Source organism: Budorcas taxicolor, chromosome 4 (genome assembly GCF_023091745.1).
Source record: "Budorcas taxicolor isolate Tak-1 chromosome 4, Takin1.1, whole genome shotgun sequence".
Taxonomy (NCBI): domain Eukaryota; kingdom Metazoa; phylum Chordata; class Mammalia; order Artiodactyla; family Bovidae; genus Budorcas; species Budorcas taxicolor.
Genome location: NC_068913.1, coordinates 78988240 through 79012178, shown reverse-complemented (window position 1 = coordinate 79012178; position 23939 = coordinate 78988240). Strand labels below are relative to the sequence as shown.

Here is a 23939-nt window from a genome sequence, read left to right as displayed (position 1 = left end):
ACGGCTAGCGAAGGAGGGAGAAGGCCTCGGAAGGATAAGGACAGCGGGAGAACGGTAAGAACTCGCAGTGAGACAGCAAGGGAGCCTACAAGATCCCTGACAGCCCCTCACGCGCACGCGCAGGACCCTGCACCACCCCTTCGTTCGTATTTCCGGCTGCTGTTTTCTGCATCCGGGGCACGAAAAGACTCCGTTAGGCCTGGGGCGGCAGCCCCTGACCGGAACCGGAAGTGGACCCCGAGCCAGGAGAAGGAAGCCGGTGGCCGACCCGTCAGCAGCCGGCGGCGGCCTCGAGGGGCGGCGCTGCGCTGCTCCCTGCGAACCGGTGCCGCGGCCAGGCGGGTGGCCGGACCCAGGGCCCGGCGCCATGAAGCTGTACAGCCTAAGCGTCCTGTATAAAGGCGAGTCCAAGACGGTGCTGCTCAAGGCCGCATACGATGTGTCCTCCTTCAGCTTTTTTCAGAGATCCAGGTGAGCAGGCCCTGGAGGGCGGCGCCCGAACGGGGAGGCCCGGGGTCCAGGTTGGAGACCGCCCGGGAATCGAGGCCCGGGGCTTGGCCTCCCGCATTGGAGCCGGTTGTCTTTTCCTCGGCCTGTAGCCCATTCTGGAATATAGTCCGTAATCAAGGTTTTTCAAATTTTCTATCTTATAAAAATGACCGGGGGCTTTTGAAAAAGTACAGATTCCCCTAGGTTCACGCCCAGTTGAGTTCCAGCAATCTGTATTTTAAACCAGCAACTCCCACTCAGTGGTTCTGACCCAGGAAGCTCACGTGCCACACCTTAAGCGCCACGTTTGTATTATCTGGCTGGGCTTTCCAACAGTTCGGTGTGAGAGTTCCTGGTACACTCTGTCATATTATGGAGGAAGTCACTGAGGCCCCAGGAGATGGATACCAAACCAGCCAGGACTCCAACCCAAATTGTATGCTCTTAACGGTTGGGCTCTAGTGGTACAAGAGGGTTCTACAGTGAAGATTTGGAAGGAAGCATGGAGGTTTTAGGGCTTACAAGCCTTTGAACATCTGCGAGGCACTTTAATGCAATCAAGTGTGTGTTAGAAGTACCACCGACACTTAACAGCCTGTTCGTGGGAGGGGTGGTGGTGACTCAGGCACCAAAGGAAAAAGACCCTGCAAAGTCTGTGTCTGTAGTCACCCAGTCTCCAGGTCTGGTAGCATCTGGATTCTGTTTTCACTACTTCATTGGGTTGTTTTGTTCTTGATGAGAGTGGCTTGCTGGCGGGATCTCAAACAATTCCTCTTGTTACTTTGTCAAAATTTGCTGCTGCTTTTTTGGGTCCTTCTTGGTACTTACCATTCTCTATCATGACCTCTAGTCTCTGTTCTGTATTGCTGCTTTTCTGTGATGGAACTTTGGGTGCTAACTTGGTTAACTCTTGATTCTTTTCCTTTCTCTTTCCCCTACCCACATTTACTGACGATCCTCAGAGATTTCACTTTAGGACTTTCATCTCACTGGTTTTCGGTATCCAGACCAGTTTCAGATGATTAACACAACTGCAGTACTTTAGGGGAATCTCTACATGTGTCTCTTAAAACAACACATAATCCAGTTGAGCCCATTGTTTTTCTCATAAGTCCTCCTGTCTTCTGTCCTGCCCACCTCATGATTACCAGAATGCGAACCTCAGGCCTTCAAAACGTTTTCCAGCTTTTCTGGCTCTTGTATGCAGAATGTCACAATGAATGCAGTTCTTCCTTTGTCTAATTATATTTCTACTCTTAAGCTCTGTCTCTTTTTAGTTTTATTGCAAGGACTTCCTTATTTTCAGACTTTCCTCTAAGGGATTTTTCTGGTCCTATTCACTCTCTCAGGATAATAATAAGTAATACTATGCACCAGACATCATGCTAAGTGCTCATTTAGTCATCACAGCACGTCTCAATATGTAGACAAAGCGTGGTGCAGTAAGTCCCTTACCAGAGGTCACACATCTCGTAAGTGGTGGAGCTGGGATCCCAGCCAGGGAAGTCCACTCCAGACGTGGTGAGTCCTCACTCTGCTGCATGGCTCTTGGTGTGATCTCAGGAGTGTATGAATCTGCTGGAACCAACTGTGGATTCCACAAGTCAGGACCCTGCACTGACGGCCTTTTATATGACATTTCCAGTCAGAGGCTTCTTGTTAACTCTGGTTCCTCCAGCTGGACTGTTGTCACCTGTGACTCTTCCATTCTGGCCACATCTTTTTCTTGGGCCCATGAACCTCCTCCTCTCCCTCAGCCGTGGTACAAACCATTTTCCATTTTCTTGTCTTGGCTGAGCCCTTGCCCTCAATTCCATCCAGTGTCCCAAGCCCGTACCATGGATTAGCCCCAGACGACCTGAGGCTAGAGCCAGCATTCACTGAGGATGCATGTCGCATTGCAGGGTCCAGCGTGTGGCAGCTGCCATAACTGACTGTGCGTCTGCTGAACAGTTTTTGCCACTTAGGTGTCTCCATCACAGATTTTGTTTCTTCCCGCTTCTTGGGAGTTAGTGGAGCCTTGAGAACAGGAGCTGGCCTCTGCTTCTCTGCTGTGTCCCAAATCATACCCTGACCAAAACGTTAAATTAACTATAACCTGTAGAAGATTCCCCAGAAGTCTGAAAGTGGGTTGTTTGGGTCTGCTCGGTAGCAAGCAAATGTGGTTTGAATGGTTGAGATGATGTGTAATTATCTGTATTTATGATCATCGACAGAGTGTTTATTAGTTCTTACTAAGGTTGGGAGGGAAGGAGTGAAACCAGGAAGCAATGTCTCCTTAGTGTATAAGCTCAGGGGTCACTTTGCATTGTGTTGGGGACAAGGTGACAGGAACAGGTAATATGTGTTGTGTTTCTTAGCGTTCAGGAATTCATGACCTTCACAAGTCAGCTGATTGTGGAACGCTCAGCAAAAGGCAGCCGAGCTTCTGTGAAAGAACAAGGTAAGAGGACTCATCACCTTGTAAGCATGTGCTGGCCCGGCCGCCCCACTTCAGGTGGCCTAGAGCTCTGTCCACAGGAGGGCTGCCTTGTGATGGAGAGGGCTCCCAGGACCACGATCCTCTGCTGGCTTCTCTCTTCCCTCCTCCTCCGTTTCCTGTTATGCAAAATTCTGTGTCCACTGTTGGTATGTCGGTTGCTTGGTTAAATCACCCCAAAAAGCTTAGACTTGCTTACAATTAGGGTCTGCCTCTCTTGGAGCAGTAAGCAGCCTTCCTGCTTTGTCCTCTTTTGCCTTTGGATTTGTAAACATCTCAGAAAAGGACCTCGAGCCAGCCCTGTTGAGGAAATACTGTATTCTGTGCCGCTTAGTGCTTTTGCCCAGGAACCTGGAGACCCCTTATTTTTCCTCATGACCTTGGTTTTTTCTTCTTCATGATTCAGGTTTCCTGTAAGAATTTTTAGGCATTTATTTTAGGGGCATTTGGTTAGCTACATCATCTCTGAATCCTTTCCAAATGACAAAAAATCATTTCAAGGATTGTGACTGTTTTGCAGAAGCCCTGTACAGGCTGTACCTTTTGATAATTTGATGACTTCAGCACAGTTGTACTTGAGACCCCAGCCAGCAGTGGCTCATTTTTTTCTGGATGGGCTTTATCTCTTCCTCCCTCTCCTGCCCCATCCCCACTGAGGCTTACCACAGCGTGGAGCAGGCTAGGTTACTGTAGTGAGGAAGCCTGGGGCCCTGACAGGTGATTTCCTCAAGCCCGGAAATCTTTTACCGAGTTTTGTTGTGTACATATGAAAATGGAAGCCACTTAGCTTGTCCAAAGTTCCATCAGCTTGGGAGCAGAGCAGAGCACCTCTGAGGGCTGCAGCTTCCAAGACACAGGGGAGCCTGACCTCAAGCTCAGGGTGGGACTCAGACGAGCCCTTGGGGCCGTTTCCTGGGATGTTTCTGTGCCACTAGTGATCAACCCTGGCTTCGCGCACTGGGCCTTAGGACTTTCACTCACCCTGAAGCAGGTGTTGTCCACACTGCCCGCAGAGCCCCCACACATGCTGCCCTATGTGCAGCATTTCACCATAAACCTGGCTCAGAGCCGCATTGCTGACCCAGAAGACAGAAGCCCAGCACTGTATCAGTCCAGCGGCTTTGGCGGGTGAGAAAGTCTAAAGCCCTCTTGCCATCCTCTTGTCTCCTTAGAATATCTGTGCCATGTCTACGTGAGAAATGACAGTCTTGCGGGAGTGGTCATTGCTGACAGTGAATACCCATCCCGGGTGGCTTTTACCTTGCTAGAGAAGGTGAGTTTGCAGCTTGGCTGGACTGTACTTGGGCAGACAGGCATGGATTGGGGCCAGGAGTGACGTAAGGGATGAAATAGTGTGTCCAAAATCAGCCTGCTTTCAGCCTCCTCACTCTAAACCAAGAGACAGTCTGGGAGCCTTCTCATTCCTGTCTGTCTCATCCCGCCCTACCCCATCCCCAACTGATTTCTGCTTCCCATCCTGCTAGTGTCCCTGGGGCCATCTTGGCTCTCCTTGTCAGCCACAGAGTCCCAGCATCTCCCCTTCCCGGTGGGGCCCTCGGGTCAGCTCCGGCTGTGCTTTCGCATCCTCTTGCCAGCTCTGCTCCTGCTTCCGCCCTGAAAGTCATGACTTTCAGTTCCTTCTGAGCCACACTAGGCTGCATGTTCTGCCCCATGACCCACCTCCCTTCTTCCCCTCCTCCCCTCTTTGAGGCCATCTCTGCACACACCAGGCTCCTCCCCACCAGCCGCGCTTCTGCTCAAGGAGTCCCCCTGCTGGCCCGTCCTGCAGTTACAGCTGCTCCTTTCCCCAGTGTGGGGCTGGTGCCTCCTCATTCTTCAGTGTGTTTCTTTGTGGTGCGGATGATAAACTCCTCAAAGACCCTGGCCCCACAGCCCATAAAACACTCATGCATAAAAGCGCATGAAGTCTGGTGGCTGCTTAAATTCAAAGGATCTGATTACCTTTTTTGAAGAATTGTTTTGAAAAAGGTCCAATATCCTCTTTCCTGGAAATTCACAATCTGAGAAAAGTGGAAATCTGTAATTTGCATCTCTAATAATTTATCATTCCCAGATGAGGTTCATATCAGGCTGGGCATACTTGGATTTTAATTCCAAGAGTACTGAGGAAGAAGAAACTTGGACCTAGATTTTCTTCCTTGCCATTAGCCATCCTCCCCTGCCTTCCTCTGTGGGTCCTGGGGTCCTGAGAGCCTCTTTCGGATGAGCACTGAGATGGGGCTGTTGTTGAGCTCCTCTGTCTTGCAGGTACTAGACGAATTCTCCAAGCAGGTCGACAGGATAGACTGGCCAACTGGATCCCCTGATACTATCCAGTACACAGGCCTGGACAGTCAGCTCAGTAGATACCAGGTAAGGCGCAAAGGCTGTGAAGCAGAAAAGCCAACGGCCCTGATGGTTGTGACTCTGGGTGATGTAAAGGCTGATGTCATCCTGAAGATCACAGGAACCCGCATAAGACCTGAGCTCCTAGGCAGGCTTTTGCTTTTGCAGTATGTGTTTAAGCAGCCTGTGGTTTTTAACTTCTGAAAGTATATCCAGCTTGCTTGGTTTTGACCCCTGTTTCCAGGCAGCCACTCCAGTCCTGACGTTTTTATTTTTGCTTCTTTCCTAGAACCCCCGAGAAGCTGACCCGATGACTAAAGTGCAGGCTGAACTGGATGAGACCAAGATCATCCTGGTAAGTAAATTAGGGACCAAGTTCAGAAACTAGGCAAAAAGATTTGCCAGCAATCAAGCCCACACAGCTGATTCTTGTTTTAATTATAGTCAAAGCACTTCTGAAAGTGGTGGTGGCCCACCTGTCCCTGTGCATCAGAGGCCTTGAAAGCCAGACTCGCTCAGACAGCCACTCTGCGGTTCTACCTCCATGGTGCCTGCCTTAGCCTGACCCACAGCCCAGCAGGTTCCTTCTTTTCAGATTGTGGGTTTCGGTGCAAACTGAGGCTCTCTGACTAAATACAGGTCCCGAGTAGTCAGAAACAGGCCTGATTCAGAAGAGCAGGAACCCTGCATTTTACCTGAAATCTAGTTTGCAAGTGTTGTTTTCTGCTTTTGCTTTTAAACTCTGAGCTACCTTTGGCTTTGGAATGAAAGTTAAGAGATGACAGTCTTCAGGCACCTCTCTGTCTTCTGTAACGTTTCTCCACGTTTCCTAACCAAGCCCTGTCTCTGCCTTCTGCTGCCTCAGAGCCTCAGTCCTGTGAGCAAGCACACAGAGGCAGGGGACACACACACACTGTCTTTCCTTGTCTCTCCACAGACAGATGGGTCCAGGTCACCCAGCCCATTCTGGCTGCAGTGGTAAAATCTGGATTACTGGTCACGCTGCCTTTTATCCATCCCATTCATGTCTTGATCCAGTTAACCTTTTATGGTGGAAATCTGAGTTGCTCAGCCGTGTTTAGAGATAAAGACTGGTTTTGCTCATTTCTCATTCTGTGCCATTTCATACGTCCAAACCTAAGGTAATGCCAATTGCCTCTGAGGGCCTTGCAGTTGAAGCAGTGGCCATCTGGGGTGGGAGCAAGTCACCCACTTCCTGATGGCCCTGATGGCGGGGCTAGGGGCTCTTGTGAGGACCTCCATCCCTCATGTGTTTGGAAAGGGTCTGTCTGCATTAACTGCAGAGGTGCTCTCACAGAGCTGATAGTCGTGAGATTTAGACACAGTTCCCCTGGAAGAAGCATGACACGGCTGAGCAGTAGGAATATGTGTATGTAAATATGGGCACAGGGGACCTCTCCTGGAGTGTGGCTATCTAAGCCTGTGCTTTGGAGGATTTGGGGGCAGTGCTTTATGTCCAGTTAGAACCTTCTAGATCCTCCAGGAAGGTCACTAGGCCCTGTGTCCTCCACAGGTCTGGGTCACTGTGTCTTGATGCTCATATGTGGGGGAGGAGCCCAAAGGAAGCACTTTGCTATGACTGAGCTTCATGAGGGACTGGCGTCTGCTCACCTTGTGAACAGAGCAAGGCATTCTTTTGTGTCTTTCCTCTTGTCCAGCACAACACCATGGAGTCTTTATTAGAACGAGGTGAGAAGCTCGATGACCTGGTATCCAAATCCGAAGTGCTGGGAATACAGTCTAAAGCCTTCTATAAAACGGTGAGTGTGGCCTGGCCGCTCCTAGGCACCCCGTCACTCGGCTTTCCTTGCCCCTGCGCTGCTTCCTCCCTCCCCCAACCTCCCCAAGGTGAGGATGGGTCCTCCTCACCCCTGCTGTCTGAGGTATGCCACCTTCCCAGAGAGGTTCCGACGCTTCTGATTTGTTAACTTGGACTGGAGTGTTTAACCTTTTGGACGGTAGGGGTGCTGCATTTGCTTGGTCAACACACATGTTTGCTGTCATGATGTGCCTTGGAGGGAGATGCCTGTGGGGTTAGGAGGTATCTGAAGAGGAGGTGAAGGAGAAGGTAACAGAGGCCCCATGAACCAAGTGGGTACCTCTCTGCTCTCTGAAGATATCCTTAGTAAGAAACACCCCCCATGGGGTCAGATAACTTTATGGGGAGTCAAGGCTGGAGCAAAGGAAGAGACATTCTTGTTCTTTACACTTCGCTAAACAACAGGAAGTTTCCTTCCTTATCGATAGCGTTAATGGAAGGTGGACAGAATAATCTTGGAAGTGTGAACTACTTCTGGATGGCTTCCCTCCACTTCTCTCTCCTTGGTGGTTCCAGAGCCCCTAGTAAAGCCAGCTGGTCCCCTCAGAGCTCCCAGTTCTGCGTGTGCTGAGGTCCACCTCTTCAGCTCTGTTTTGTCTCTCTCAAGGCCCGGAAACAAAACTCATGCTGTGCAATCATGTGACGGCTGCCAGCAGAGGCCCCTGCACTGGAATGTCACCATCATTCACATCGGAACCACGGCCCCCCAGGAAGCAGAGCCACCTCGTAACAACCCAAGTGGGACAGACTCGACAGACTCAACTTCGGCTTTGGAGCTCCTGGGAGAAACCGAAGGGTGGATGGGGAACTGGGGGTGGGGAACGTTCAAATTCACATGTCTAGTTATTTTTGAAAAGATACTGAGGCCCCTGAATGTGTATTTGGGGGTCAAATGGAACCATAAAGCTCAGTGACTCTGTAGAGGCTGCAGGGCTCGTTTCTAATCCAACTTGTGCAAGGCCCATGGGGGGTTCAGAGCCAGCTCTTTGTGGATCTTCACATGTGTGGGTTTTGTCTGTATACTAACTATTAACACTACAAGGAGCAGGGTGCTCTGACTCCAGGACTGGGGAGGGACAGCCACTGTGGGGCTGCAGTGGGCGTGGGGTCGGGGTCGGGGGCTCAGGCCAGTGCTTCCGTGTTGGGAGGAGACAGCTACTGGACTTCATAAATTCTGAGACCTGGTTTGCATTCCTGCTGAGATTGACTTTGACTTTCTGCGATACCCATCCAGCAAGCAAGTTCGGTAAAGAACCCTAGAAGTCGGGGAGGGGGCGATTGCCCTGACTTGCCGTTTGGCTTTGAGCATCTGGATCAGAGCACGGGTGCTGCAGTCTCGTGAATGGTTGTCACTTGCCTTTCTGGTGACAAAGACTGTTCTGACAATCACCTGGGACTTATGTCTTAGCAAGTGACCTTCACTGTGGCCACCATTACTAGGCACCAAGAGAAGATGCCATTCAGCCTGGGGGCTCCCAACGTCCACTTGTGGTCTGAGCTATCCACACTCCAGCCCAGCCCCCAGCAGAAGCACTGCTGAGCACCCCGCCCCCGCCCCCACCCCCACCCGCAGCAGCATGAGGCCTATGGCTCTGAGGCCCAGCCCTAAAAACAGGTGCAGGGAGCAACCCAGGCCGTAGCCCAGAAGGTTCCGGCTCTTCTCAGCCTTGCTGGTCTGTTGGGCCCTACTGCCATGCTGTAAACCGCCTCCTAGTGCCCTGCTGCGCTTCCTGAGGACGCCAGCTCAAGACACACCTTGAGAATCAGTCTCCGTGGACGCCCCTTTTGGAGCGGTATCAGTCAGTGTGGTCTCATCCTCCGCTGTCCTTCCCTGAGCCCTGTTCTTGCCCTGTCGAGGAGCCTGACAGGAAGTGCCTGTGGCCTTGAATTCCCTGGCATGGGCCGGAGGTGGGATCTGCGTGGCCTCCGAGGACCCACCCTGTGAAGCTTACCTGCCAGCTGCTCATTTTCTCTGGGCACTGTACCACCAGAGGACTTGGCCTAAAAGTAGCCTACCCATGTGAGTTCTGCCATGTCTACCCTTGACAGGCACAGACCTGGCCTGCTCACCGGTCTCTGAGGTGCCCATGACCACCCCTTAGGGACGCTTGAGAGTTGTCTGACTCCCACTTCGGAGGGTACTGGGGGTGGGAGGTTGGGGGGGTGGCCAAGATTGGGAAGAGGGTGGCAAGGGTGAGTAGGGCTGGCCGAGACCTCTGCACCCACCCTTCCTCCAGCTCCTCTCGTCTTCTAATGTTAAGTCATTTGGCAAAGTGTATTTTAATAACTGCTGCCTAACTTTTCTCTGTGTTCTGTTTGGAAGGTTCCTATCTGGATAAAGTTCTTTTGAAATTCCAAAATAGTCCTGTGCTTTGTTTTGGGCTTCCCAGGTGGCACTAGTGGTATAGAATCCACCTGTCAATCCAGGAGACATAAGACGGGTTTGATCCCTGAATCAGGAAAATCCCCTTGGAGTAGGAAATGGCAACCCAGTCCAGTATTCTTGCCTGGAGAATCCCATGGACATAGGAGCCTGGTGGCTTACAGTCCATAATTACAAAAGAGTCATACACAATTGAAGCAGCTAAGCACACAATGTGCTTTGAGCCACAGGGACCCCTTTCCACGGGAGCCCTGCCCCTCATGCTGTGCCCCTGCCGAGTGTGGGGTTTGCCGTATCCTGGGGGGAGGCAGCCTCTACCTTAATGCCCCCATTCCCCCTCCCCACCCCCTAGACCTTTCTAGCAGGAAGTAGGGGAGGGAGTCCCAGAGTAGAGAGAAGTCCTGCTGAGTCCTGTGACCTGGTCCTCACTGCACCGTAGAAACCACCTGGGAGGCTTCCTCACAGCCACAGAGCCGCGGCCACACACCCAGAAACTCCAGATCTGTCTGCTGGGGTGTGGAGCGTCCTGTGCCCCCCGGATTCTTACAGGCTGGCAACTCTGGTCCTAGTTTAGGGAATGTCCTCGGCAGGTGGTGGTTAGACTGTGCATGCTTCTCACCTATTTCACTGCTGGCCTGGGACCGACTTGGAGACCCCTGGAATAGGGAGTAGCCTGGGCATTTCTGGCTTTTCCTGCTCAGAGGACCCACCAGGGCATGCGCCCAGGGAGCTTTGCCCAAAGCAGGTGCTCTTTAAAATGACGAATGAAAGGCCCCTCACTGACTTCCCTCTGCCTATCCTGCCATCCCTGCTGGGGGCGTGGGTGCCAGGGGACAGTTTCAGAGTGCTGGTCCACCTCAGGATTCCTGCAGGATCCCCAGCGGGGGTGGGGTGGGGCTGTGGCGGGTGCCCAGAGGGAGGCCTGGCCTGGAAAGCAGCCTTGGGTTACAGCTGATAGGTGAGCGGAGCCCTAGATACTGCGATGGTGATGACTCTGCTCACTGGCTCTGTCCTAGATTCTCTGCGCCAAGCTCTCTGATCTGCCCTGGTGCTCCCTGAGCAGCCCTCATGCCCGCCTGCACACCTGAGAGCCCCTGCCAGCTACCACCCACAGGGCCAGGAAGGTAGCCTCCTGGCCCATCTGAAGGTGTCTGCAACCAGATGCCAAGGCTGGACCAGGAGGCCGGTTGTGCCCTAGTGGACAGGACTGAGCAGGCCTGAGGCAGCACCGCCTCGTCGGAAGTCACTTGGACCCGTTGGGTGGGTATGTTTGGTGTATCAGATTGTGTGGAAGCCCATATTTCTGTCCTGAGAAAGCTTAAGGTGTGAGGTACAGACAGGCAGCGGCACCTGCGGACCAGGAGTAGAGGGGAGGCTGCCCATCTCAACATGAGGGTGTCTCTGGGGTGTCAGCAGGACTGCCGGGGACTGCCCAGGAGTGGGGAGGGCACGAGGCCTTTGAGGGGCCAGCGGAGCACAGGCGGGTTCCAACAGCCCTTGCCTGGCAGGGCCTGTATGTGTGCAGCTGTGAAGGAAGATGTTCAGAGAAGCAGGTGGCCCTGCATCCGTGTGGCCATGCTGCTGTGTGGCCATGTGGTCAGGAAGCCGTGGAGTCGGGAGGCCATGTGGCTAAGTGGTCAGGCGATCAGAGGTTGGATGGCCACGCGGTTAGGCAGGCACGCGGCCAGCGCTCTCAGCCAGTGCAGGCTGGGAGTGTTCCCAAGGAAGGCCCAGAGGCTTTGTATCCCTGTGGTGTGGGGGTGCAGTGAGTGACTGGGTGCCATGTCCCTCCCTCCATGTCGGGGGTGAGCTGCAGAGGGAAGGCTGGTGGGGAGCCCCTGGCTCTGCCGACCTGGGCCCTCAAGCCCCTCAGTCTGGGGCCACCTGGGAGCCTCTGTACCTGGCATCCCCCGTCTCCCAGGTCTCAGCTCTGGGCTTCTGCTGTTCGGGTCTCCTCATGGAGCCTCTCCAGGCAATGGCGGTCATCGCCTGCTGGGTCATCTTGGTATCCCAGCAGCCACCACTCTGCTCCTGGTGCTGGTGTCGTGTCTGTGTGCTGTCCACACAGCCTGCGTGCAGGCCCACAGGAGCAGCCCTGGTGGCTGCAGGCACCACATGTCCCAAGCAACACGCACAAAGACCAGATAGGTGGAGGGAGAGAACGGACAGGGCAGCAGGGCTGGGGCCTGGAGCTCTTCCCGTTAGATCTGCCCTCCTGATCTCATCTTCAGAGACTGCTAGAGTGACCAGAGGTTGGGGGTCCTAGGACTCAAGGCGTCATTTTTGGTTCCTGTGTCTGGGGCTAACAGGCCTTGGGGAAAACAGCGAGCGGGGTGGGAGCAGCTGGCAGAGTTTGACCTGTGGCCTCCCGGGGACCCCACCTGCGCATGCCGACTACCCAGGATGGGCTTGGGAACATCTGGCCTAGGGCTGCTGCAGCCTGGCCAGCCCAGGGCCCACACAGCAGGGGAGGGGCCTGCCTCGAGGTGAGGGGTCAGCTAGATCCTGGCAGAGAGCACCCAGATACACTTAAAGCAGTTTGTTCTGTTTTCCATTTATTTGCAGTTTCCCGAGACAGAACAAAATAATAATTTTGTACACTTACAAGGCTCAGAAAGAAAAGACAATGAAACTCAGCAAAAAGAGAGAAGAGGAAAGGCCGGCCAGCACCGTGGGCAGCCGACCCTCTGCAGGGCGGGCCGGCCAACGCCGCCACACCACGGACATCTAGCTAGAAGAGCGGGTGTGGCTTGCTCATGAGGGGTCATGCAAAAGAGCTCTCCCCCAGGAAAAAAAAAAATCCCCAAATTATCCCAGACAGGCAGCTCCCTGGAGAGAACGGGTGAGCAGGGAGAGGAGAGGAGGAGGCCCCAGCAGGTGAGGGCGGCTGGGCCGCATACTGTCCACGGCAAACCCTGCCGCTGCCCGAGGCCCAGGGAGCCCTGCAGATGTTCACCCTGTGTCCATGGGTGGGGACGGCTGTCCTGAGCACAGCCGCAGACAGGCAGGCGAGCGTCCACTCTGAGCGTCTATCTGTGGACAGTCCCCCTTGGAGACCAGCATCCTGTGTCCTGTGCCCCACTCTGCGCCCCTCCCTTGGCTTGTGTGGGGGGAAGATAAAGAAAATCCTTGTTGAAAACAACATGAGTTGAAGGGGCAGATATTGGGGTGGCGGTGCATACTGCACCTCTGGGATCATGGCCCTTGACCACCTCCCGAGTATAGCCCAGGAGGCCAGATCATACCCATCCCCATGCCAGGCCAAATGCTTTTGGCTCTCTGCCACCACCTGACCACGCGGCCCATCCCAGAGGCTCACCAGAGTGCCCACTGGCACACAGGGGGACCCGCCTCCCCACCCCAGGATCCCTGTCTCTCGCAGCCCAGTGCAGCCCTCTGCTCCCTGCTGCTCTGGCCCAAACTCTAAAAGTGCAGCCTCTTCAGCAAACACTTGCCTGGCCCCTGCCTCAACCTGGAAGCCAGAAACACCTGCCCATCTCTGACCCCTCTCTCCTTACTGCCCCACACCCACATGGGGACGGGGGAGAAGGTGGGCAAAGACGGAGAGGTACCCAAGCAGAAGAGAGGCCAGCCCAGGGGGTCCCTTCCTCAGCGGCCTACTGCCAGCACTGTCCTCGCCCATGTCTCCCACCAGGTGTGAGATCTGAAATGAAGGCGTGCTTCCCTGCAACCCCTCCCCCAGTGCACCACCCTGGCCCCGATCGGGCCAGAGCTGGATCCCTGAGCCTCCTTGGATGGCTCAGCATCCTCCCAGAGAGGCTGGCCCAGCCTCTGCACTGCTCACCCATGCTGGGAACACCGGGAGCCCACATCCACACCTTCTCGGGGAAGAGAGGAGGGGAGGGAAGTGGGAGGGAAGTCAGCCATGCTCAGGCCCCCTTGCCACCCCCCTAGCCTTCCCCCGACAACACCTGACACTCCTGACCAGGAGCCATGCACGGCAGGGAGGATGCAGACTTCTTGGGGGGTGGGCACTGCCTAGCAAACACTGTTCCTCGGGCGGCAGGCCCTGGTGGACAAGTTCATTCCCCCGGCCAGTCCCTGGAGGAGGCCAGGAGTGGACAGACACGTGGAGCTTGGGTGGGGTGCGGCCAGAAGGTTCGAAGCCCCACAAATGCCAGTGATTTTTACAGCTTTTTCCCTTGTTTAGTGTTTTTTTTTTCTGTTTCATCGACGTCAATTTTGTGTGTGTGGTTGTTGTTGTCATCTTGTTTTTAAAAAGAAATCACATCTGGTCTTGGTTTTCTGCAGACACAGGCACCAGGGGAGGAACGAGGCAGACACAAACATGCGACAGGCAGGCCGTGCGCCCGAGGGCAGCTGGGCTCCAAACACCGAGTCTGTCCCGTGGTGAAACCAGCCGCAGCAGCTCTGAAACAGTGGGTGCCAGGACGAGCAGGTCAGCTCTGGGGGCAGCTCTCCGTCTGACCCGGGTTTGGTGGCTGCAAGGTGGGCACCTGCAGGGCTGCCCAGAAAGGGGCCTGGAGGCCCTGACCCAGCGCCCCCACTCCCCTAACACCAGGCTTGCATTATGCCCAGGAACCTGCTGGGCCACCCCTTCCGGCCACCCTTTCCAACCGCCTCCCCCAGGCTGCAGCCCCCCAACCCCAGGCTGCGGTCCCCTCCCCCAGGGTCTCACCTTCACTGCAGCGGGGCCACGGGCGCCCCCGAGCAGTGGAAGTGCACGTTCTGCCACTTGCCGTCTCGGCGATGCCACACGCGGGTCTCCTCGGACTGGCTGGTGCGGGGCCGGCCCTGCCCGTCGATATACTGCGTGAGGCGGATGTAGGCAATGCAGGCGGCGTCCTCGCCGATGACATGCACGTGCGGGTTCAGGATGGTTGTGTGGATCGGCTTGCTGTTCTTGGCCAGCACTGCGGGCAGGCAGGGGCTTGGCATTGTGCCTGCCCCCATCCAGCCCCTCTACCAGCCCAGCCTCCTCCCCGAAGAGCACCATCTGGCTCCCCCTCCCTGTCCCCATGTGTCCTCACCCCTCACCCCTGTGGCTTGGGGGTTTCTGCCACAGAGGGTGGAGCAGTGGCCAGCTGACCCTGAGCACAGAGGGGACAGGGCTTCCCTGGGCCCCTGACTGGGGGTCCGTGGGCTTTCCAGGGGTACCCACCCTCTTACCCGCCCCCTTGCCCCTCACTCACAGTTCTCGAAGTAGAATCTGTGGAAGTCCATCCCTTCAACCAGGTTGCCCAGGGCTTCAGGCTCAAACGAGGTCAGGCCTGGGTCGCATATTTTCCTAGGGGGCAGACCCAGGTGAGGAGGGGCCCCTCAGAACCGGGTGCTTCCATCCAGCCCCCTCCCTGTGGGGAAGCCCTCCAGGTCCACACCCCCCTACCCCAGGACAGGCCAGGCGCCCCGACTCACGCGTAGGCCTCGAAGTCACCATTGTTGACAGCCTCGATGAGCTGCTCCGTGATCTTGATGATCTCCTGCTTCCGCGCTGCAGGGAGACAGCTGCCCAGTGACCCACACACCACCTGTGCCCGCCCAGGAGCGTCCAGGCAAAGTACCCCGCCTCCATCCCCATCTCCAGGCTGCCCAGCTCAGACTGCTCCCTTCAAGGCCACCCACGGCTTCCTGGTTTCCAAGTCCAACGAGCTTCCATCTTGTTTGTCTTAAATACAATATCCCCGAATGAGACACATACTGCATCCATAGCACTGCTGCTGCTGCTGCTGCTAAGTCGCTTCAGTCGTGTCTGACTCTGTGCGACCCCATAGACGGCAGCCCACCAGGCTCCCCCGTCCCTGGGATTCTCCAGGCAAGAACACTAGAGTGGGTTGCCATTGCCTTCTCCAAAGCATGAAAGTGAATAGTGAAAGTGAACTACCGGTCTGGAAAATGCAGGTCAGGGGAGCAAAGCCTGCCATGACCACTCTGCATCCCCAGTCCCCCCAGGCACATGCCCTGGGCCCTCAGCAGGGGATGACCCTGTGACACTGTGACCAGCCTTCCTGGCTCCTGCCCCCCAGGCATTGCTCTCTAGTCCTCCGTGCACCCAACAGCTCTTGTGGGGGGTGGGGCAGGTGTCTACTAGGGGCTGACTCACAAAGCAGGGAGGGGATTGGAGGCTGCAGGGCCAGGCCTCTGTGCGAAGGCCAGGAAGCAGAGCCCAGTGGAAAGCTGAGCATGGGCCTCACCGCCTTCTCTCCGTGGAGGCCCACAGACTGCCGGCTGGCCTCCCGCCTCTTCCTGCCTCCACCTGTTTGTGGTCCTGGGCCCCAGGCCAGTCCTCTGGCGTAGCTTTTCCATCCTGCACCCTCCACCTGAGGCCCTGAGCTAGCAGCCTTCTCCAGGTTCTTGCCCACTTTACCTCTGGTCCTAGACTGACCCAGTCCCTGGGGTGCTCGCCTGGGGGCCCCCCTTTATCTCTTAGACTACCATTTATTTTCAGGCTACATATTTTAAACACGTGGAAGAAGCACAAAGAATAATATAGCCCACGCCCTGCTGGTTCACATCTGACAATTTTTATATTTGCTTTAGATTTCTTCCAAAGAGAGAAAAACTTCCACATAAAGTCACAGTGCCCGTGTTCCCTGGAATCTTGTTCTTCACTCACTCTCCCCAAAGAAGTACCATCCTGAGTTAGGTGCTAAACCACGCCTGTGCAGATACATCGACACCCAAAGGCACACAGGAAACACACACACGTGCGTGTGCACACAGCCACGGACACACCCACACGTGGTGATTCCGTAATGCAGTAAACGCCAGCAGCAAAACCAGACCCAAGAAGAGCACTGAAGGCGGCACCCCAGTTCTCTGCGCAGCCCCTTCCCCAGTCACAGCCATGCCCGCCACGCATCTGCGCACCCTCACACGGGCGTTGTGTCCCTCTGCTCCCCGCAGTAAGGAGGACCACAGGCACTCTGCAGGGCCACTCCTGTGGATGCACATTCCCACCCGACCAAGCCTAAAGACAGGCGTCTGTTGCTCTCCAGCGTCCAGCTGCCAGTGCAGCTGGGCTCCACACACGTGTGAGTTGATCCACGGCCTACATTCCCAGAGTGCGGGTTGCCAGCTCCCAAAGATGCACGTGCCCAAGGCCATCCCATCAGCACCTTCGGCTGTCTGGGTGTTCCCTTCTCCCAGGCGCTCAGACGGGAAGCGGACAGAGCCTACAGCAGGAGATGCTGCGTGTGAGCGGGAGCGTGCCCATGTGTGAGCTGGGAGCCTGGGTCGTGCAGCACTGGCTCTGGACAGTGGCTGCTGGGTGAGCTCTGTGACACCCGAGGGGTCCAGTGCATGCACGCACATGTGCGTACATGTGCCCCTTTGTACACATGGGTGCGTACTTGTGTGTGTGTGTCTGTAGTGCATGTGCACGCCAACCTGCCAGCACACACATGCTTCCCCGTCTAGAAGAGACCCTCTCTCTGCACTGGCTGTGCCTCTGCTGGCTTCTGTTTATTTGTTTTTTCCTTACAGAACTCCATGTCTGGACTGTAACAGGGTTTGGGCTTCAGGCTATCTCTGCAGAACCCAGGCCCCCACTGGAAGCTGGCCTCCAGGAAGGGGGCCCAGCTGCCCTGATGCCCCCGTCCACCCGCAGAGCTCTGTCCCAGCACAGACACATGTGGGTGGTCCCTGTCCTCACCTGCTGGATATTTCATACCTCCTTCAGCACACCCACTTCCACCTAGGCCCACCCCATAACACAGCTTCTCCCCTCTCAGGGCTTCCTCCACAGCCTCCCCACCTCTCGGCCCTCTGCCTGGGCATTTCCCAGTTCTGAGGGCCCTCTCTCCTCTGGGACCTCATCAACCCCCACTCCCAGTTCACCTGTCATCTTCCTGGAAGTGGCCTCAAGCTTCAGTCTCTGATCTCCTACTGCAGCCCAGCTCCCCCACCAGATGCCACCCCAAGGGCCAGGGCCCCTGGGCTTGTCTGACAGCAGCACCCAGCGCCTGCCCCTCCCACCCCTGCCCTGGGCGGCCGGTCACCCTGGACCCCACTGCCTCCCTCCTGAAGCACCACGTCAGACCCCTGCTCAGGAGCGCCCACCTCCCACTGTGAGTCAGCTCCAGGCCATCCTGCTAATCTTGCTAAGGGGACGTCTACACATCCCAACATCCCAGACACTTGTCAATCCCCCTCTTGACAGACAGCGTGAGCTGTCTCCCCTCCAAATGTGAGCCCTCAGCCGATAACCTTGCAGCTGGAATTGAGACCTTTTTTTCTGTTTTGTTTCCCCAAGCACTCTGATTTTACGATCACCCTACTGCACCATGGTAAGTGGGCTGAATTTTCCACTTGATGAGGTAATAGTGAGTATTTTTAAACAAATCATAATTAAAAATGGAGTCGGTGTAAAAAGAAAGTATTAAGTAAATAGAGCTCTAAGGTCACAGAACACATTGCGAAGTCTGAAGTTCGGGAAATAGCCCCCATGCCCATTCTGCAGATGGGAAAGCTGAGGTTGCACAAGCCCAGCCACAGCCCAGGAATGAGCCAGACGATCCTGACCTGTGGAAGGACTCTGCCCTCTCCTTCCTTGCTGTACAGAGCAATCCTGCCTCCCCAGGTGGCACACTACTCAAAGGGACTCCTGGCGGGGGTAGGGGGAGGGCTGGCTATCAAGGACAAGCTGCCTCCACCAGGCAACTCCAGAAACAGAGTTGGGGTGCATGGGCAAGAGTCTGGCCTGGGAGAAGTCCCAGGGTTGAATCAAAGCCCTATCCACTCTGGCTCTCTTGGGGAGAGCTAACAGGCCAGGGAAGCCCAGACATTAGCAAAGGGTCCAAGAGGACCCTAGTGACCCCAGGTGGACCCCAAGCAGCTGCAGGGGCGCCAGGATGTCCCTAGCCACACCAGGGAGGCAGCTGCACAGGATCAGCCTGGATTGTGCATAATCCCCGATTATGGAGAACTCAGGGCAGGCCAATGGGCACCAACCCACTTACCCCTGACAGCTGGCGGGGTGGCTCACAGGAAAGGAGGCTGCCCGTGACCCAGCCCAAGGATGGCCCTCTGCACCCAGGCCTCTGTGCCAGTGGGGGAAGTCCCTGGCCCCAGAACTGGGAAGGGGGGCCACTCCACTCTGGCATTCACCCACTTGGCCCACTGAGTGCCAGAACTCACCCCGAAGTGGCCACTCAGAAGTCCCTTCTCCAGGCTGGCCCGACCTGCATCCCTTCACCCAGGACCCACACACACAAGGAAGCTGGCTGCTGGGAACCCCAGGTGGAAGGGCAGGAGGTAGGAGGACCCCTCTTTCTGAGGGACACTGATAGGGGCCACCCCTCCCCTCGGTGCCCCCCACCCAGCACTCTGTCCCTTCCCTGCACCATGTAGGCCCGGCCACATGTGCCAGGAGTCCAGGCCCCAAGGTCCCCTCCACTCAATCCTGGTCACAGCCCCTTCTGCGGCCCTACCTCCAGAGTCAGGCTCAGGACAGACCCTCAAAGGGGCAAGCCTGTGCTGTGCCTCCCCTCCCCCACTCCATCAGCCTGTCCTCGGAGCTCCCAACCTGGGCCCGGCATGCCCCAAAGGTGGGTCATGGCCTTGGACCGGGGTCATATTGCAAGGACCCCTTGGACACAACCCTCCACATCCGCTACCCTCAGCTTCGTTACCTGTGAAACTAGGGGCCACGAGGGTCCCGGATTATGGGACATGGAGGCCTCTAAACTCGAACAAAACCATGCACAACTGGGGACGGGCACAGGTTCCTCTGTGTGCCCACCAGCGAGACTCTGCTCTCTCACCTCTGAGACGCATCTCCACTTCCTCTAGCAGAGCCTGAGTTCAGGCCACAACCCCCAAACCCCCGGCCTTCCCCTCTGCTCCCAGGGCCTCCCTCCCACCCACCTACCCCCGCCCTGGCCCCCAGGCATGGCTGGCAGGGGTGGGCGGCGGGGGTCGGCACCCCCACAGCCCAGGACTCACCCAGCCTCTCCCCAGCCATGCCCGGCCCTTGGCCCCGAAGCAGCCTCGCTTCTGAGAGCCCGGTGTCTCCCCGGAGGAGGGGGTGGCCGCCGTCCTGGGATGTCATCCATCCCTGTAAGCGATACTGGCGAGAAGCCGGCAGACGGGCTGCGGAAGGCAGCAGCGGCTCCTCCCTGCCCGGGGAGGCAGCCCAGCCCAGCGCCCGCCCCCAGCCCGCCCCCCAGCCCTAGACTCACCAGCCAGGGCCAACCCCAGACGGCCCGCGCCCCATCCTCACTACCACTATGGAAGAAATCTGCAGCTCACAGCCCCTGGGAGGGAGGCTCTAGTTCAGGGAAACCTGCCTCCTGCTTCTCTCCCCACAGGTGCGCATCTTTAGCCAAACGGCAGCTTTGTGTGGAATTCCCTGGGTCCCCCACCCAGGAGCCGACCCCTTCCCAGAGCCAGGGGGTGGCGCACTGCAGCTGGAGGTCTCCACACCTGAGAGCCCCCAGGAGCAGCCAGCGGGGCCACTCAAGGTGCTACTTACACGGGGTGAGTGGGGGGCCTGGGAGAGCCGGAGACGGGCAGGGTGGGGGGCCCTGGGCTTCTGGGGTCCCCGAACCCCTCCTCACCGTGTTCAGGATGTCAGAGATCCTGGGGGCTGGGGTGGAACAGACGAGACGTGAACACGAGGCAGGCGGGGGACACGCAGGAGAGAAAACCTATGGGCTGATGAGCCAAGCCAGAGAGAGTGGGGAGGGGGGGGACGGAGGGGTCATGAGGGGACAGAGAGGGATGGAGAAGGGATGTGGGGGGTGGAGGGGGACGTGAGGGACAGGGGTGACAGAGAGGGGCATGGGGGACGAGGGGGAAGCTTCAGGGCTGTTCAGGCAGCTGCACCTGTCTGACCAGGTGGGGGTGGGGAAAGCTGCTGTGGGCGGAGGGTGCCCTTCATAGAAGGGCAGCCTGGCCCGGGAGAGGAGAGTAGTCCCGCATGGGACAGGCCCGGGTGGGCACCCCCAGGTGAGACGGGATGGGTGAGCGGAGGAGTGCACAGAACGCCCGGCCCCTCTGGAAAACTAGTTCTGCAGGGAGGCCGGGCCCTTTCTTCTTCCTTTAAACCCACAGGCCTCTGGTCGAGAGGATTTCTATAACAGCTCCTTATGCCTGGATGCCCGGCACGGGGCCAATATGAAGTCAACGTGACTGACAAGGTCACGGCCCATGGCCCAAGGGGCAGGGTACATGGCTGCTCGGGGTGTGGGAGACCCTCAGGGGGTGAGGTCTGGGTCTGGACAGCAGTGCAGGGAGCCGTGTGGGAGGTGGGGGTGGGGAAGCCGGGGGAGAGCTGCCTTGCGGAGTTAGCGCGTGCGCCCCCTGACGTCCAGCCAGGCCGGACAGTTAGCCAGGCCTTGGCAGCCTGGTCCAGGGGCAGTTGAGGCCGTGCATGGCAGGATGCAGGAGCCACTTGGCAGCAGAGGCAGCAGGCCTGGGGCACTACTTACATGGGGTGGGCAGGGGGCCCTCGGCTTCTGGGGTCCCCGAGCCCCTCCTCACGGAGCTCAGGATGTCAGAGATCCTGGGGGCTGGGGTGGACAGGAGCAGACATGTGAGGAGGCGGCGGGGCAGGCTGGTGGAGAGGAAGCAGGCCTCCCACTCTCTCCCGCCCCAGGGCCTGTCTCAGGACCAAGAAGCCCCGGCCCTGAGACCCCCCAGGCCAGGGGAGAAGGCCCAGCTTGAGGGGCAGAGGTGCTGGGGAGCCGCGTTGAGGGGCTGTGAGGGGCAGGCTGGTGCTCGAGCTCGGCTGGCCCTTGGCCCTCGGCCCTCGAGTGAACCCTCAGAGGAGCTGCTGGCCCCTCCAGGAGACCCCCACAGCAGCAGGGCCCGGCTACTTACATGGGGTGGGCAAGGGGCTAATGGGAGCCGGAGACGGGCAGGGCGGGGAGCCCTCGGCTTCTGGGGTCCCCGAGCCCCTCCTCACGGAGCTCAGGATGTCAGGGACCCTGGGGGCTGGGCAGACAGACGAGACGTGAACACAGGCAGGTGAGCACACGCAGGAGAGACAAGGGGGTGCAGGAGGATGAGAGGAGGCTAAGCTGGAGAATCACACGGTGGGGTCCAGGGCTCTTGGGGTACCGTCACCCCCGTGTGCCCAGGGCTGTGAGATCACAGCAGGTGTGTGAGGAAGACACAGGACTACCCGCAGGGCTGGACCCAGGGTAGGAGGGTTGTGTACAGTGCCTGCTGGGACCAGCAGAGGGCAGGCCTGAGCCCACCGGGGCTTCTCTGCATGTGATGGATGGCCTAGCTGAGGCTGAGACTCCTCTCGCCCCTGCCCTGTGAGGCCCCTCAGGCATCTGCCGATTGTCTCCCAGCCAGACAAGGGGTTGGCATGAGGCTGGCTGGCTGGCCCTCTCCCCTGGGCTCCTGCAGTCTCGGGCCATCTCAGGCCCCCGCCTGGTTGGGGCGAGGGCAGACATGCAAGGACAGGGCCTGGGGGAGGTCTGCGTGACCTCCAAGCTCCATGCCGATGGCTCAGGGCCCACAGTCTGGGGAAACCACACGAATGTCCACTCACTCTACATCCAGAGGCCAAAGACTTGGGCTAGCTCACTTCCACTCTAGGGCAGGGGGGGATACTCAGGACAGGGTCATTGCATCTCCCAAACTGGCAGAGTGGCCACCTCCAGCCCAGCGCTCATCTACGTAGAGTGTGGCTGAGGGGCAGGCTCCCCAGGCGGGGGCCAGTCACCTGGCCTAGGTAGAATGCAGACCAGATCCCCTCCCTGGGGCAGCTGAGAAAGCTGAGGGTGGAAGAGGGGCGCCAGGGTGAGCATACAGCGCCCGGCACCCTGGGGCACTGGTGCCAGACAGAGCCTGAGCCAGCTTGGCCTGGGATCCCTGAGTGGGGAACGGGGCACACATCTCTGCAACCTGCCCCCCAACAATGAGCCCAGGAAATGCCCCTTGATGCCCATCCATGTATCAACTGCCAGCTGGGTAGGCACAGGTTTAAGGACCTTTGAGAGAAGAAACAGCAAATTCAACCATGGAAATTGGGTGCACAGCCCCCGGAGCAACTTGGGGGCCCATGCAGAGAACCGTCCCGTCCAGGGCAGTGGATTCCACACTGGTCAGGGCGCCCAGGTCCGCCAGGCTCTGCTTGGATACTCTGCCTGAGACCGCCCAGTGCCAGTCTGCACCCAGCCTCGGACGGGGCTATAGGCCTGAGCAAGTTAGCCCCTCGTCGCAGGACGAGGCCTTTGCTGTTCCAGCTCCCCACCTGCCAGTGGCCTGCCCACCAGCCCCGCAGGCGGGGAGGTTGGATACCTTTTGTGTCTTCATCCTCTATGGTGGTGTGGGTGCTGTCGGATGACTCCTGGGGAAACACGGGAAGGCAGCGGGTCAGGACATGGCCTCTGCTCCCACGGGGCCCAGGCCCCAACCCCAGAAGCCCACAGGCAGCAATGGAGCTTCACGCCAGACCCAGGGGTCACCCATTTCTAGGCTGGGCCACTCACATCCCCAACAGCTGAGAACCCCAACTTCTCCTTCTGCCAATGAGACACGCCCAGTGGAAAGATTAGCATGCTCAGAAGACACTCTTTAACAAGATAAAAACTGTTTTGGGTTTTTCTTTAAAATTCCAAGACGCCTGGGGAAGCAGGAAAGCATCCACAGCCCGCCCACTTTGGCAGACAGGGTGGAAGCTTCCAGCAGGTCCTCGGGAAACTTGACCCGGCCCGGTCAGAGTGCGGCAGCACCGTACCTCCTCCCCAGGCCTGGGCCATCTAGCCAGGCCTGGCTTTACCTCTCAGGTGGCCTGAAGGGCAGAGAGGTAGCCCCAGCACCTCCTCCTGCTGCCCTTCAGATATAAAACCAGATGCCCTCCACCTGTGACCGGGTTCCCAGAGAGCTTGCTTGCTTCTCAGAAGGAACATCTTAACAGGGTTCCCAAGGAACCTCCCCCCACCACAACCCCCTTACTAGACACTGCTCTGGGCCCTGGGCCAGAAATGGGGCATCCATAGGTTGTAAGATCAGGGCCCACATCACAGAATGATGTCTCAAGGCCCCTTGCAGGGAGGGCAGACACCACCACCACCACCTCACCCCAGACACCGGGTCCCAGGAACACCTATCCCTGGCCTGAGTCACCGTGGACGCCCAGGCTCTTCCTAGCACCTCGAGGCTGGGTCAGCCCAGATGCAGTGGCCCACAGCACCCCTGTCCTGGTCTGTGGCCGGGATGTGTGGGGACCCTTTGAGGATCTCAGGCCCAGGTGGGAGTCTGGGTGGGGGTAAGGTAGTGAGGTCCTAGAAATGCAGCTGGGCTGCCCACCCAGTTCTCCCACCACCCCAGAAAGCCAGCCCCTTCCCTGGCCACAGGGTGAAAATGCTGATGGGATGGGAGCTGATGCCAGAGCAGAGGAAGAGCAAGGAAGGGGTCAGCTCAGCGGGAAGCACTGGGCACGGCGGGCAGAGGTGAGCAACGGG

The 23939-nt window shown here is 57.5% G+C and overlaps 2 protein-coding genes across 9 annotated transcripts in view; one reads left to right on the top strand and one right to left on the bottom strand.

The window, feature by feature from the left end:
- The first annotated feature begins 219 nt into the window (after nucleotides 1-219).
- YKT6 (YKT6 v-SNARE homolog) lies at nucleotides 220-9508 on the top strand. Its single transcript, XM_052638441.1, has 7 exons — nucleotides 220-471; nucleotides 2850-2932; nucleotides 4141-4241; nucleotides 5237-5341; nucleotides 5604-5669; nucleotides 6994-7095; nucleotides 7762-9508. Exons 1-7 carry the CDS (start codon nucleotides 368-370, stop codon nucleotides 7795-7797), a joined length of 597 nt encoding a protein of 198 aa, XP_052494401.1. The 5' UTR covers nucleotides 220-367; the 3' UTR covers nucleotides 7798-9508.
- A 2563-nt stretch (nucleotides 9509-12071) lies between these two features.
- CAMK2B (calcium/calmodulin dependent protein kinase II beta) overlaps nucleotides 12072-23939 on the bottom strand; it is a 90686-nt gene continuing 78818 nt past the window's right edge. For 6 of the 8 annotated variants that reach the window (XM_052639284.1, XM_052639285.1, XM_052639286.1 and 3 more), the window contains 8 exons: nucleotides 22774-22822; nucleotides 21340-21453; nucleotides 20949-21029; nucleotides 19991-20104; nucleotides 14935-15010; nucleotides 14712-14806; nucleotides 14198-14432; nucleotides 12072-13929 (listed from right to left, as the gene is read on the bottom strand). In XM_052639284.1, coding sequence (XP_052495244.1) covers nucleotides 14200-14432; nucleotides 14712-14806; nucleotides 14935-15010; nucleotides 19991-20104; nucleotides 20949-21029; nucleotides 21340-21453; nucleotides 22774-22822 — 762 coding nt within the window. In that variant the 3' untranslated portion in view covers nucleotides 12072-13929; nucleotides 14198-14199. The remainder of the gene's footprint in view (nucleotides 13930-14197; nucleotides 14433-14711; nucleotides 14807-14934; nucleotides 15011-19990; nucleotides 20105-20948; nucleotides 21030-21339; nucleotides 21454-22773; nucleotides 22823-23939) is intronic. The other 2 variants (XM_052639288.1, XM_052639291.1) reach the window with 1 other exon arrangement.

Excerpts from the sequence above, each read along its gene's own strand:
- YKT6 (XM_052638441.1), top strand. The coding sequence starts at position 368 with ATGAAGCTGTACAGCCTAAGCGTCCTGTATAAAGGCGAGTCCAAGACG. Across the intron at positions 472-2,849 it reads AGCTTTTTTCAGAGATCCAG|CGTTCAGGAATTCATGACCT; the intron begins GTGAGCAGGCCC and ends TGTGTTTCTTAG. Across the intron at positions 5,670-6,993 it reads ATGAGACCAAGATCATCCTG|CACAACACCATGGAGTCTTT; the intron begins GTAAGTAAATTA and ends CCTCTTGTCCAG.